We start from the raw sequence: 14,111 nt of genomic DNA, 5'->3' as shown, positions 1-14,111 counted from the left end.
TCCCCGTTGCTCTGGGTGCTAAGGACAGCCCCCTGAAGGGCTGCTCCTCCAGAATCACCCAGATTAGGATCCGGTGCCTGCGAGGTGCTGAGCGTCCTCTGCTCCCATTGACCCAGCAGGATCAGGCCCTAGCATCAATTTTCCCGCCCACCCAGGTCTCTGCAAGACCCCTGGGATCAGCAGTGCCCCAGGCAAGATCTTGTGAGGAGAGCTGCACTTGTCTCTCAGCCTGGGGACCCTGACTCCAAACAGCTGACAGCAGAGCCGGCCTGCCCTGCCTGGAGGAAGTGAAAGGGATCCCAGAGAGATCCCAGGATGTTAGCGGGGAGCTCTGCATAGTGAGCGGTGTAACCCATGGGCTGTCAGTCCTGGCTGAACCCAGAAGATGGGCTTGTTTCTGATGCTCTCCCCATGAGTCTGTCTGCCTCTAGCTAGGAGCCAGAGCCGGCACATTCGGGGCACTGGGGATTCGGCTGAATACCTCCAATAATGGTTTTCAATCTTTGCACTCTGCACAAAGGAGGAGAAAACCCCCAGCTCTGGAACAATCACTGAGGACTAGGACAAACCTCAGCCCCGTTTCCACACAGCTCGCCCTTGAGGAGCAGCACGCCCTGGCCCCGCTGTCCTACCCCATCATTTAGTGGGAGCAGGAAACTAAACCAAAATCCATCCCAGTCACCCTCCCCGGGCCTGATTCTCACTCTCACAGGACCCCTTCACACCACTCTACGTTTACCTCACCTTGGGAGGCCCCTGTGCGTAACCGGAGTGGACCGGGGACCTAGGTGTGACTGAGAGTCAGGCCCTCAGACTACAGAGAAGGCTGCGAGCCCCAAGTTCGGTTGTGCATCCCTGGGCGCTCAGGTGTAGGGATCTCGTTACGCTGGCGCGGGGTCACTGCTGTGGACTGGGGATTGAGGATCAGCTGCCTTTTAATGATCTATCTTCTGTCTGTGTGTCCATCCCTATGTCTGTGTGTCCATCCCTACCACTGCTACATCCCACTCTCCCTGCCCGTGGCCAGCGGACTGAATGTGCACCAGGGTCCAGTCAGCCCCCACACTTGTCATCCGTGCCCCCACCCCAGGCAATCCCACTCAGAGTGTTTCTCTGATTGGCAGAGCGATCCTGGCAATACGACATGGCACAGGGTTCATATTTACAGCCTGATCTGCTTGTCTCAGTCACAATCCCCCGCTGAGATCAGTGGGAATCCCTCAACTTTGATGGGTCTCTGAGCCAGCGCTCACACCAAGGGACTGGTTTGAATCATAGAATATCAGGGTTGGAAGGGACCTCAAGAGGTCATCTAGTCCAACCCCTTGCTCAAAGCAGGACCGATCCCCAATTTTTGCCCCCAATCCCTCAATGGCCCCCTCAAGGATTGAACTCACAACCTGGGTTTAGCAGGCCAATGTTCAAACCACTGAGCTATCCTATATTTGCCTGCGTTTGATGTTTTTTTTGGGGGGGTGGGGTGGTTTGCCATTGGTGGGTGGCAGTGGGACAGGGCTCCTCACTGCAGACTCGCGTTGGGCTCTGCCTGCCTCCGCCATCCCCACCGGCAGCCCAGACGCTGCCCTTGGGATGCATGGGGCTGGCCAGGTCTGTCGCTATTGCAGTGGGCACCGCAGGGCACGGCTGGCTCTTCCGGAGCTCTGCGGGTCCTGCAGGCGCACCCCCAGGTCTGCCCCAGTTCCCAGGTCTGGTTCCTCGCTGTCACGGCTCAGCCACACTTCCTAGCAGAGCGGCTCCCTCCACGCTCCGTGCGCTGTGCTGACTCAATGCGCCGGAGCTGGCTCTGTGAAGGAGCAGGCTGCAGAATTCACATCCGGGCTCTACTACCCACACAGCACCATGGCATAACAAACCCAAAGGGCTTTGGAACCAGCAACCGGCCCCAGACTTGGCAGGGAAAGCTGGGCTTAGCCTCCATCTCCAGCCTACAGGGAGACTGGTGTGAAGCCCAGAGACTGCAACGGGGCTGCTCCGTCCTGCCATGCTTGGAAATGGCTACCTATTGTGGGTATTTATCCATCCCCTGTTACCAGGATATCTGAGCCCCACCCCGTCTTTAGTGTACTGAGCATCAGGGCTGCCATGCGGGCAGGGGCAGGGCAGCACTGCTAGCCCCATGTGCAGGGGGGCAACTGAGGCACAGAGAGGCATGGTCACACAGGAAATCAGTGTGGAGCTTGAGCCCTAGTCTCCTAAGACGCTGGTTGGGGCTCTAGCCCCTGGACTATCCCAGAGCCCAGAGGAAGGCACCCATGGCAAGGCCCAAGCAGCGCCATCAGTGGGGCCTTCCCTTGGGTCCCGTGGTGCATGCTGGGTGATGTAGTCCCCACGGGCTGCACTTTTGCATGAAGGTCCAGGGCCCAGCCTGGCTCTGGCTGCTCCTCCAGCCCTTGGGATAGATTTGTAACATCACAGAATCTCAGGGCTGGAAGGGACCTCAGGAGGTCACCTAGTCCAACCCCCTGCTCAAAGCGGGACCGATCCCCAATTTTTGCCCCAGATCCCTAAATGGCCCCCTCCCCGAATCCAAGCCCAGGTCCTGCCAGGAGGGCACGTACAGTTCCCCTGCCCCTGGCTGTGCCAGACCCCGTCCCTGGGCTTTGTTTGTGGTGAGCTCTGCAGCACTCCAGGGGGGCGCCCGCGCAGCATGGTCCTCCATGTCCGACTGCGGGGAGGGCGGGAGGGAAACGGCCTTGAAATCTAATCCAGGATGCTCTAGAAACCAATAGTGCTGAGCTCAGCGTCTGCGAGCCTGCAGAGGAGTCTGCTTATTTTTAGATAAGATGGAGCAGGGGCCGGGAGTGCGGGATGCAAGCTGCCCAGCCTGCCTGTGTGGCTGATGAGGTGGCGAGGGGTGGGGAGACTGCAGGCTGCGGCAGGCACTTCCTTTGCACCATCGCTCTTGAAAATGTAACGCGCGCTGCCATCGTTCTAGTCTTCCCTTTTTTTTAACCGCCTTTCCTTTGGGAGGGGCTGCCACGGGAGCAGGGAAATCCGTAGAGTTACTCTGCATGTACCCCAGTGTCACTGAAGCCAGGATCTGGCCCCTCCTCCATCCAAACAGCACCGCGCAGGCCAAATCCTGCAGTCCTTACTCAGTCAAAACTCCCACTGAGGTGGGGCGCTCAGGCAAAGGGGGTAGTAGTGCCCCCTGGGGCTGGAACAGCAGCGTGGGGAGTGTTGATGAGATCTGCTTCCCAGCCCTGCAGAGACACTGCTCCGCAATTTGGGACAGGAAGTGGAGGGGTCTGCCTCCATAGGAAACAGCAGGAGGAATTCACAGAAGTGCTTAGGGCTGGTCTACACTACAGACTGAGGTCGACATAAGCCACGTTAAGTTGATCTAATGATGTGTGTGTCTGCAGGACCAAGTCCCTTCCACCGACCTAAGTGGCTTGTAACGTTGACTAACCCAGGTTTGTTAATGAGACACGTGATGGCTCAGCCCCTTGGCGTCAGGTCTCCTAGTACAAGGAGTTACAGTTCTGCTGGAAGTTGCAAGTGGCCCACACGTTGGGTAGGATGGACACGTGCACACACACACACGAAGCACCTACATTGTGTGAGAAAGAGAAGACAGCCAGGCTACATTTCAGCAGCAACAGTGCTGGGTTTCCTGCATACCTTGTTTCTTGTCACTAATGAAGTATATAAGCTATCCAGGCATCATTGAAAGGGCACCAGGAACGGAGACCCGGGGCGCAGGAGCAGCCAGGAGATGGGCATGTGGGTTGCAAAAGTCTGATGCCCATGACATAAGGAGGAAGGCAAAATAAAAACTATAAGGTGGATAGAAAGCTGGCTAGATTGTCAGGCTCAACGGGTAGTGATCAATGGCTTCATGTCTAGCTGGCAGCCGGTATCAAGTGGAGTGCCCCAAGGGTCAGTCCTGGGACCGGTTTTGTTCAATATCTTCATAAATAATCTGGAGGATGGTGTGGATTGCACCCTCAGCAAGTTTGCAGATGACACTAAACTTGGAGGAGAGGTAGATATGCTGGAGGGTAGGGATAGGATACAGAGGGATCTAGACAAATGAGATTGCTCCAAAAGAAATCTGATGAGGCTCAACAAGGACAAGCGCAGAGTCCTGCACTTAGGACGGAAGAATCCCATGCACCGCTACAGACTAGGGACCGAGTGGCTAGGCAGCAGTTCTGCAGAAAAGGACCTAGGGGTTACAGTGGACGAGAAGCTGGATATGAGTCAACAATGTGCCCTTGTTGCCAAGAAGGCCAATGGCATTTTGGGCTGTATAAGTAGGGGCATTGCCAGCAGATCGAGGGACGTGATCATTCCCCTCTATTCGACATTAGTGAGGCCTCATCTGGAGTACTGTGTCCAGTTTTGGGCCCCACACTACAAGGAGGATGTGGAAAAATTGGAGCGAGTCCAGCGGAGGGCAACAAAATTGATTAGGGGACTGGAACACATGACTTATGAGGAGAGGCTGAGGGAACTGGGATTGTTAGTCTGTGGAAGAGAAGAATGAGGGGGGATTTGATAGCTGCTTGAAAGGGGGTTCCAAAGAGGATGGATCTAGACTGTTCTCAGTGGTAGCAGATGACAGAACAAGGAGTAAAGGTCTCAAGTTGCAGTGGGGGAGGTTTAGGTTGGATATTAGGAAAAACTTTTTCACTAGGAGGGTGGTGAAGCACTGGAATGTGTTACCTAGGGAGGTGGTGGAATCTCCTTCCTTTGAAGTTTTTAAGGTCAGGCTTGACAAAGCCCTGGCTGGGATGATTTAGTTGGGGTTGGTCCTGCTTTGAGCAGGGGGTAGGACTAGATGACCCCCTGAGGTCCCTTCCAACCCTGAGATTCTATGATTCCATGATTCTAAAACGCCCGCGGTGAGGCCCGTCCCTCCTCACAATCAAGGGAGATGTGGTAAAGGTTCAAGCAGCAACGTGAACTGGCTGTGAAAGCTGCAGGGACTGGCAGAGTGGCAGATGACCAAAAACCACTGATGCTGCTCCTGTTGGGGGTCTGGCGCAGAAATGTTGGGCGTATGTGACAGGTCTATGTGAGGGACACAATGCTGGTACAGGCAGTACATACATGCAATGGGTCTAATGCTGGGTATATGGGATGGGTATATGCCCTGTGCATATGTGATGAATATAGCACTGGGTGGATGGGACAGGTGTAACGCTGGCTATATGTGATGGGTACAATGTTGGGTATAGTGATGGGTGTAATGCTGGGTACACACACTGGGTATAGAGTTTGGGGCAGTGCGCAGTATATGGAATGGGTATATGCATTGAATAGAGCAATGGGTATTGCATTTGGTGTAGCATGGGGTATATGCAATGGGCACAGCAATGGGTGTAGCGCTGAGTATCACACTGAGTTCCATATCAAGGGTAGAGGTGGGAGGGAAAGAACGACAGAAGGAATCGTGAAAAGGTCTGGGAGTCACAGGGCCCCCAGGAAGGAGGTTCCCCTTCCAAGGCCTGGCCCCTGGGGGCGGAGAAGTTCATCGTCACACCTGAACCTTTAACAAGTCCCGTCCTGTGAGTTGGCCCATCGTGGGGCCGGATTGTGGTGTCTGGCGCACGCCAGGTGCTCAGCACGTTACGGCAGTCCGGCCCCGAACAGCGCCCTGGCTACAGACCCTCACTCTGGACTGCCCCCTGCAGAGAGCTGCGCTGGGCACTTGCCAAGGCGGCACTGCTCAGCCAGGCAGCAGGACAGAGAGATGGGCAAGCGCCCGCAGAGGAGCAGAGGGCACGTGGCTGGAAGCCCCAAGTTTGAGCAGGGCGGGGAGCATTCAGCAATGCCAAGCACCTGACTTGGAGGGGTGTCAGCATGGGGCCACTGGGCTGGCGTGGGGAACGCCCAGCCATCGGGTGAGTGTGTGGAGACCAGGATCAGCCCCACGCCTAGGGGAGGGCAGAGGCTGAGCTGAAAACGCAGGGGCTAAATGTGCAAAGGGGGACTCTTGAGGGCAGGGGAATTGCTGGGTAGGAAGCCAATACTGCTGCTGTCTAGTCTGGCTGTGCATCCTATATCCGTAGCCTGGCTTGGGGGTGGGAGCGTCCAGCACCCTGCCAGCTCTGACGGGTGTGGTGGCTAACGGGTGCCCCAGGAACCGCGATGGGACGTATCAGATCACCTCCCCTGGGTTGGCCTGGAGGTCTCCCATCTCTCTGCTGGCCCAGGTCAACCATGCTTGGTTTGAGGAGGCAGCCAGCACACAGCCTGAGGCTGTGTCTCCATTACCTTCCCCTCCCGGGGCCCACTTCTGCCACCAGTGTACCTAGTCTCCATGCCGCCTGCTCAGGCCTGGCCAGTCCTGTCTCAGATTCCCCAGATGGGACCCACCCTGGTGCCGGGCTCGCCCGTGGTGGCACTCCATGACTGATGTCACAGCCCCATGACACCATAGCAAGGAAATCACGTTGCCTTGAACACGGTCTGGGAGCTCCAGGATGGCTCCCTGAACCCACTGAGACTCTGCCACAACCCCTGGGGCAGGTGATCACCCCTGGCCCTCCCACAGCTCTGGCTAGCTTGCCCCTGGCTAGCTTGCTCTGAGCCCCCCATGGCACCTACTGCCCCGAGCATGCCAGGATGTGGCATTGCCCTGGGGAAGGCTGGCCAGGGCCCGGGTGGCAGGGAGCAGCTGTTCCAGAGCCAGGTGCAGTGGGCAGGCCGGGCGGTGCTTTGTATCAGTGTGCAGGGCTGCCTGGCGAGGGGGCTGCAGCCACAGCAGAGGAACCCAGGGCTGTTTCATGGCGCCATCGGTTCTGAGGTTGGGCGCTTCCTCCATTACTGGCGGCGGGCAGGCAGCGGTGAGGGCAGGAGGCTCCGTGGGGCACGGCAGCCCATTAATCATTGTATGGGAACAGCAAAGTGACCTCTGGTTAGTGAGCGCAGACCACGCAGGGGCCATTACAGCACAAATGATATTACATAAAGCAGCCATTAGTGTTTGTCTGTTGCCAGGGGAACCAGAGGCCTGCTTGGTCATGGTCACTAGAGGGGAGGAGGGAGAGGTCTTTCTTTCTTTCTTTCTTTCTTTCTTTCTTTCTTTCTTTCTTTCTTTCTTTCTTTCTTTCTTTCTTTCTTTCTTTCTTCACTCCCTCAACCTTTACAATTCCCCCCCCACTCCTCCCGCAGTTTGATTTGAATGCAGCATTCTGCTCCACTTCCTGTCCTAACCTCTTGCACAGCATTCCTGTGCACTGTTACATGGTTGCCGTGTTCCACCCCAGAGGTGGCTGCATTCCAGTGTGCCATGAGTGAGCCACGTGCAGCGTTGCTGTCCAGTATTCAATTATTGCTGTGCTCCAGCCCAGTGGTGGCTGCAATTACTCCCTACCCCTTCTATTAGCAGGAGGAGGTTTTCCTTTCACTATCAAAGGGATCCTCTAGGGATACTGTGAGGAAATACTCAAATCAGTTTCCAGCCAACAGGGGGCGCTGCGGGGAATGCGACAAGGTCACTAAGACAGGGTCCAACCACTGACAAGGGCTGGTCCGGAGCCCAGCCGCTCCCAGCTCCTATTCCTACACCTGCGAGTCACAGCTCATGGGGGCTATTACCATCTGCCTGGGGCAGATGAGAACCAGGGTGGGTGACTCCGCCGGAGCCAGTGAGCACCCGCCTCACTCCACCACCCTTTGGGGGAGATGGGGGCTGTTGGGCCATCTAGGGCAGGCTCGACCCAGCGCTCCCCACTCTAATGCAGCCCCCAGCTCCTTCTGTGGCTGCTTGGTCCAGGCCAGGAGTTGGGGCGTCCCCCTGTGACTGCCTCAGGCTGGGAGCAGGGCAGAAGCGCAGGGTCTATGCGCCCAGCAGCCTCAGCACTGCATCCTCTTTCTGCGTGGGGCAGCCCCACACGGGACATGGGCATCTTGTGGCCAAGGCAGACTTGCCCCTGCCATCCTGAGAGCGGGCTGGGGGAAGCGGGCTGGTCGCTGCCAGCAGGGGGCGCTGCTCAGAGCGGGGCCTAGGGGCCTGGTGTGGGGTCAGGATGGGGGGAACGGGGCTGGCGAGGGGGTGCTGGGTTGCAGAGCCTCATGCCTGGCTTTTCCTTTCAGATTCAGAGCAAAGCAGCAGTCCGAGGACAGGGATCGGCTCGGACCAGGAGGACAGCAAACCGATCACATTGGGTAAGTCAGCACTGGGCGGGGGGTCCCCTCACCCCTCTCTTGCCAGCTTGTGGGAGGGTAGGTCTCGCATGTAGACCCTATTTAAAGCTCGCTCTCAGAACCCCTTCGGGGCAGGGAAAGAAGCCATTCGGGTACTGAGGCAGTTGACACCCTCCCCATTCACCCTCTGCAAACCCAGGGGCCAGGCCTCTCGCTGGCCACAAGAGTGATGACTTTGGGGCTCTCACAGCCTAGTGTCCCCTGGTGGAAAATCTCTGCACAGCGAGGCCTGAGAACAGAGGAGAGGGAGGAGGCGTTTCTTAAAGCCCCAGCGCCTGAGGTCAGGTGCTTATGGGAGAATCTCAGCTTTGGTTTAAAAAATACCCCAGGGACGTTTCTCACCCTTGTGGCTGTGGAGAAAAGCTGGAAGACCTGACACCTCTGCAGCCTGAAGGCAAAGGACAAGAGCCCCCGGTTAGTTAGCTGTTACATCTCAGGATTAGTGGGGGCTGCCCCATCATTCTGGGGTGCTTTGAGGGAGGCAGGTTTCTGCTCAGAAGAGGCCGGGGCTGGGACAGAGGAGGGGCTGTGGGGTGGGACTGAGGGGCAGCAGCAGGGCTGTTGGGGGAGCCCTGGACTGGAGCATTGTGGGGGTGATGGGAATTTAGGGCCATTGCAGAGCTGGGGGGGGACCCAGCACCAGAACAGTGGAGGGGCTGCAAACCAGGGGCATGGGGCATTGGCAGAGCTGGACATGGGAAGCTTGTACAGCGCTCGTGCATGCTATGCCAGGCTCTCTTGTCAAAGTACCACCCAGGCCGCTTCTCCCAGAGCGGGTGTGGGGGGTCCTGAGGGGCACAGAGAGAATCACACAGCTGTCCCAGGCTCTTTGCCACAGCGCTCCCCACCTGGGGAACAGCTGAACAGACCTCACTCCTGCCGCAGGGGGCCCCAGCCCACCCTGGGCCAATGCAGTCCCACGGGCGGGATCTCACTCCTGCCGCAGGGGGCCCCAGCCCACCCTGGGCCAATGCAGTCCCACGGGCGGGTTCTCACTCCTGCCGCAGGGGGCCCCAGCCCACCCTGGGCCAATGCAGTCCCACGGGCGGGATCTCACTCCTGCCGCAGGGGGCCCCAGCCCACCCTGGGCCAATGCAGTCCCACGGGCGGGATCTCACTCCTGCCGCAGGGGGCCCCAGCCCACCCTGGGCCAATGCAGTCCCACGGGCGGGATCTCACTCCTGCCGCAGGGGGCCCCAGCCCACCCTGGGCCAATGCAGTCCCACGGGCGGGATCTCACTCCTGCCTCAGGGGGCCCCAGCCCACCCTGGGCCAATGCAGTCCCACGGGCGGGATCTCACTCCTGCCGCAGGGGGCCCCAGCCCACCCTGGGCCAATGCAGTCCCACGGGCGGGATCTCACTCCTGCCGCAGGGGGCCCCAGCCCACCCTGGGCCAATGCAGTCCCACGGGCGGGATCTCACTCCTGCCGCAGGGGGCGCTGGGGAGCCCCAGTCCAGCCGAGCCCCATGGAAGTGGGAAGATTTGAGCCGAGTTTTGCATTGCAGCGGCCAGCAGCACAGACACCTGCTCCTTCAGGGGCCAGTGTTGTGTCTGCTCTTCCAAGGAGATCAGGCAGCCCACAGCAGGACCAGGAGCGGGCAGGGCGAAGCCCAGGTGCTCCCAAGGGGTCATGTTTGTGCTTCCCCCTGAGAACTGCTGGGGCCTTTTCAAGAGCTCATGGTTCCCTCTTGCCAGCACTCGATGAAGAAGATGCTGAGGGCATCCAGGCCTCTCCAGCGGGCACCCCAAGCCAGTGGTTCTGTGCCTGAAGGCCAGGCTGAGGCTCTGGACTAAGGCACCCCCCTCAGGCGCCCGTATTCACAAGCTCCCAGGCACAGAGTCAGAATAAACATCCCTTTGCATGGAGCGAGCTCGGAGCTCAGACTCGCGCAAGGATTTGCAAACACGGGCCATTAACTCAGGGAGATGGGGCTGGGCTGGGTGCGGTGGGTAGCGCTGGAGAGAGGGTCAGACGAGCACAGATAGAAGAGCTGGATGTTAATGGAGGGCAGAACTTTCCCCACCCAGGCAGGAATATTAACCCTTCACTCTAGGAAGGCCGCTTTCCGGAGGATGGGGGGGAGGGGGGAGGGTAATTGGGTTCTGCAGATGAGGTAACACCGAGAGGTTCATCTGTTAGTAATGTCAAGGGAGGGGTGTCCACAGCGACACCCCGGAGTTCGCACCACGGATGTGCTGGGCCCCTGCAACAAATATTACTTGTTATTTGTATTAAGTGGCACCTAGAGGCCCCCAAGAAAGATCAGGGCCCCACTGCCAGGAGCTGCCCAGACACCAAGAGAGACAGCCTGGCACCCCAAGGGTGGGAAGGGGACCCAGAGGCCCAGAAGCAGGCCAGTGGTAGAGGCAGAAAGAGAACCCAGGTGTCCTGAGGCCTGGGCCTCCCCACTAGGCTGCATGGTTTTAGAGAAAGCAGCTGTCCACGTCACTGACAAAAGCACATTTTGGTCGGCTGCGTCTGTGTGACTGAGCCAACAAGACGGAGGCAGAAGAGCAGGGAGAGAGGGCTCCCAGCCAGCCTGCGCCAGCTAAATCCCTGGCTGCCGCTGGCCCAGGGCATCCCCAGAGCAGCGCCCGGAAGTGCTGGGGTGAAAGGTGAGGCGCCGAGATGGAACAGAAAGGAAGCGATTGGATTTTGCTAGATGGGAAAACGCCACGGAGAGGAAACTGCTGAGCCAGGGCTTTCTCCTTCACCTCCGGCTTCTGCCAGCAGCTTCTCAGCCGCCGGTGATGCTGAGACCCAGACTGAGCCCATCGCTGCTTGTGCACCGCCCCACACTCTCGCCCCCTGCAGCAGAAGTGCTGACTCAGCAAACCCAAGCTGCAGGAGGGGCTTGGCTCCTCAGTGCCTGGGGTGACATACGCTCCAGGCAGATGCTGAATAGTTTCCCTGTAAGGGGACTGGGCTGAGCGACAGGGAGACCGCAGACCTGGCTGGCCAGGAGCCAGAGTTTTTATCAGCTGGTCTGTGGAGCGTGGAATGAGTTTGGCAGGCCTCAGCCCAGCTCCCCAGCATAACAGCCATCCTCGGACTCGTTGCAGAGAGGCCAACGGAGTGTTTGCGTGGACCTGTGGCAGAGGGCTGCAGGACAGTGGGCGCATGCCCTGGGATTCCAGGTGCAGGATAACTGGAGACGGGCGGGGTGGTGCCCGTGGTAGGATCAGGTGACCAGAATGGGGGCTGCATCTCAAGCTGGCAAGTTCGCAGTTTGCCCCCGTTCACTGACTTTGCTGTCTCACTGTGAGCGCCAGGATCTCCCACCTGCAGCTGCTTTCCACTGAGTCACTCCTGTGGCTGGGTTTGGTTTTCAGAGTCACCCACCACGTGCCGGAGGCCCCTGCGTTCAGCTCTGCCAGTGTGCCAGCCCCAGGGCATGCGGGCAGGAGCTTGACTGCCAGCTGGGGGACGGAAGTATCCAGGACTGTTAAGCCATCAGTTGTTACTGAGAAGTGGCACCTGGAGGCCACCCCCACTGGCAAGCTGCGTGCCAGCCCTAGACCATTGTGCTGTGCGCTGCACAAACATACAGTCGAATCCGCCCCTGCCCAGAAGAGTTTAAAGTCTATTCAGACAAAAGAAGGAGTTTTAATCTCCATTTTAAAGACAGGAAGCTGAGACCCAGAGAGCCAAAGGGACTTGCCCCTGGTCACGCAGGGGATCTGCAGAAGGACTGGGGTCAGACCTCTGAACTGTGTGCTCTTCTGAGACCCAGACCCACAGCCTCAGCCCAAGACCATGCCGCCTTTGTGCCAGTTAGCTGCTGTTCTACCGAGCCCGCCCTGATGATTCCCATGCTCAGAACTGCATACACCAGCCTTGAGACAGGACTTGTCAGTCCCCAAATACAAATACAGGCCAGTGTCACTGTCCCCACTTTACAGATTGGGAAACTGAGGCACAAATTTTGTCACCCTAACTTGATAGATTTCTTTGAAGAGATTACAAGTTTGGTTGGTACAGGTAATAGTGTAAGGCATTTTGGCTTGGTACTCTAGGATATTTTGATTAAAAACCGAGAGCAATACAAGATCAACACGGCGCCCATAACATGGACTAAAAACTGGCTCACTGATGGGTCTCAGAACGTAACTGAATGGGGACGCATCGTCAGTGTGCTTCTAGCGGAATCCTGTGGGATCAGTTCTGGGATCAGTATTAAACATTTTTATCAACGACCTTGACAAGAACATCAAAATCATCACTGATAAAATTTGCAGATGACAAAAAGGTTGGTGAAGAACAAAGCTGACAGGTCTCGGAGACAGAACAGGCTAGTTTGCCTGGTGAGCTGGGCACAACGAGCCAACCTGCAAAGTCACACATGGAGGAACTCAGAGCACGTGCCACCGCTACAGGAGGTGATGAAGAAGATGGAGAAACGTTCTCTCTTGCCACACAGGGCAGGAGAAGAGGCAGTGGGTTCAAACGACGGCAGAGCAGATTTAGAGTCTGTCTCACTAAGAACAGTAGGACAGTGGACCAGACCTGCCTCGGGACGTTGTGGAAGCCCCTTCACTGGGGGTTTTGAAAGGAGGCTGGATAACCACCTGGCTTGGACACAGCAAATCCTGCCTCTTGGCAGGGGTTAGACTAGATGGCCCTTGTGGTCCCTCGTAACCCTACAGTTCTTTGGGGTACTCCTGGGGAAGCAGTGCCTCTGAACAGGACTTTGGGGTCATGGTGAATAATCAGTTGAGCTCGCTCTGGGTTACTGTGATCCTTGGACGTAGAAACAGGGGAATCTCAAGTAGGAATAGGGAGGCTCTTTTATCTCTGGATTTGGCTCTGGTGCGACCGCCCCTTGGGCTTTGTCCAGTTCTGGTGCTCACAATTCAGGAAGATGTTGATCATCGGGGAGGGTTCAGAGAAGAGCCCTGAGAATGACTAAAGGATTGGAAAACCTGCCTTGTAGTGATAGACTCTCGGCGCTCCAGCTGGTTAGCAAAGAGAAGGGTGAGGGGTGACATGGTAAGTACCTGCATGGGGAGCAGGAATTTGAGAATCGAGGGCTCCTCAATCCAGCAGAGCAAGGTCTAATGAAAGCCAGTGGCTGGGAGTTGAAGCTAGACAAACGTAGATGACAAACAAGATGCACTGTTTAGTGAGGCAAATTAACCATTGGAACAATTTGCCTGGGGCCGTGGAGGGGTTCTCAGCCCTGGAAATCTTTATATCAAGTGGGGAGGGGGGGTTCTCCCAGCTCTGTGCTTGTTCCCCAGGAATTAGTTCAGGGACTAGGGCAGGAGCTCAGAAGAGATGACCACAATGGTCCCGGCTGACTAATTTAGGAATAAGTGAAGGGACTTGAGTCATACCCAGGCCAGGACTACCTGCTGTCCTGTGCCCATGCCATAACAAGAATATCCAGAGTAAATGTTTTAAAAGCAGAAGAGCTTGAAAGGAGAATGAACCCTCCTGCTTCAGGGCAGGAGCTGACTTCTAGCCATGGGGGCCAGGAGGGGCCTGTGCCTGGGGCAGATACCCCATCACTGCGGGATTCTTGCCCCTTCCTCGGAAGCAGCTGTTAGAGGCAGGATACCAGGCTAGATGGGCCCCTGATCTAATCTGGCAAGTCCTGAGCTGCCTCTGTTGTATCTCTGATTAAAGCAACATTCTGGCTAAGAATTTCAAGACAGTTACAGCCGCCCTGAGCACTTATGACCCAGCCCATGGAGAGAATTAGAGCTGCTTTCACACCACGGGTTGGGGTTTTAAGCTATGTGAGTGTGACATGAAAGCGGGTCAGGTCAGTATGACATGTACGTCAGTTACTGGATATCTGACACACAGGTGCAATACGTGGGAGCCAGCATGAGTCACACAGATAGGAAATTAGATTTCACAGCCAGCGCCTGGGGATCTGGGCTGGGGATCCCTCGCCCTCTCCGAGCCCCAGGCAGGAGCGG

General features: G+C 57.2%; 1 protein-coding gene across 7 annotated transcripts in view; it reads left to right on the top strand.

Annotated features, from left to right (window-relative positions):
* The window catches only part of NFIC (nuclear factor I C), a 158,276-nt gene that overhangs the window by 89,363 nt on the left and 54,802 nt on the right, over window positions 1–14,111 (top strand). For all 7 annotated transcript variants that reach the window (XM_073324331.2, XM_073324334.2, XM_073324329.2 and 4 more), the window contains exon 3: window positions 8,071–8,142. In XM_073324331.2, coding sequence (XP_073180432.1) covers window positions 8,071–8,142 — 72 coding nt within the window. The remainder of the gene's footprint in view (window positions 1–8,070; window positions 8,143–14,111) is intronic.

The sequence above is a fragment of the Lepidochelys kempii genome, chromosome 25 (assembly GCF_965140285.1).
Source record: "Lepidochelys kempii isolate rLepKem1 chromosome 25, rLepKem1.hap1, whole genome shotgun sequence".
NCBI lineage: Eukaryota > Metazoa > Chordata > Testudines > Cheloniidae > Lepidochelys > Lepidochelys kempii.
This window is presented reverse-complemented; position numbering and strand designations above follow the sequence as displayed.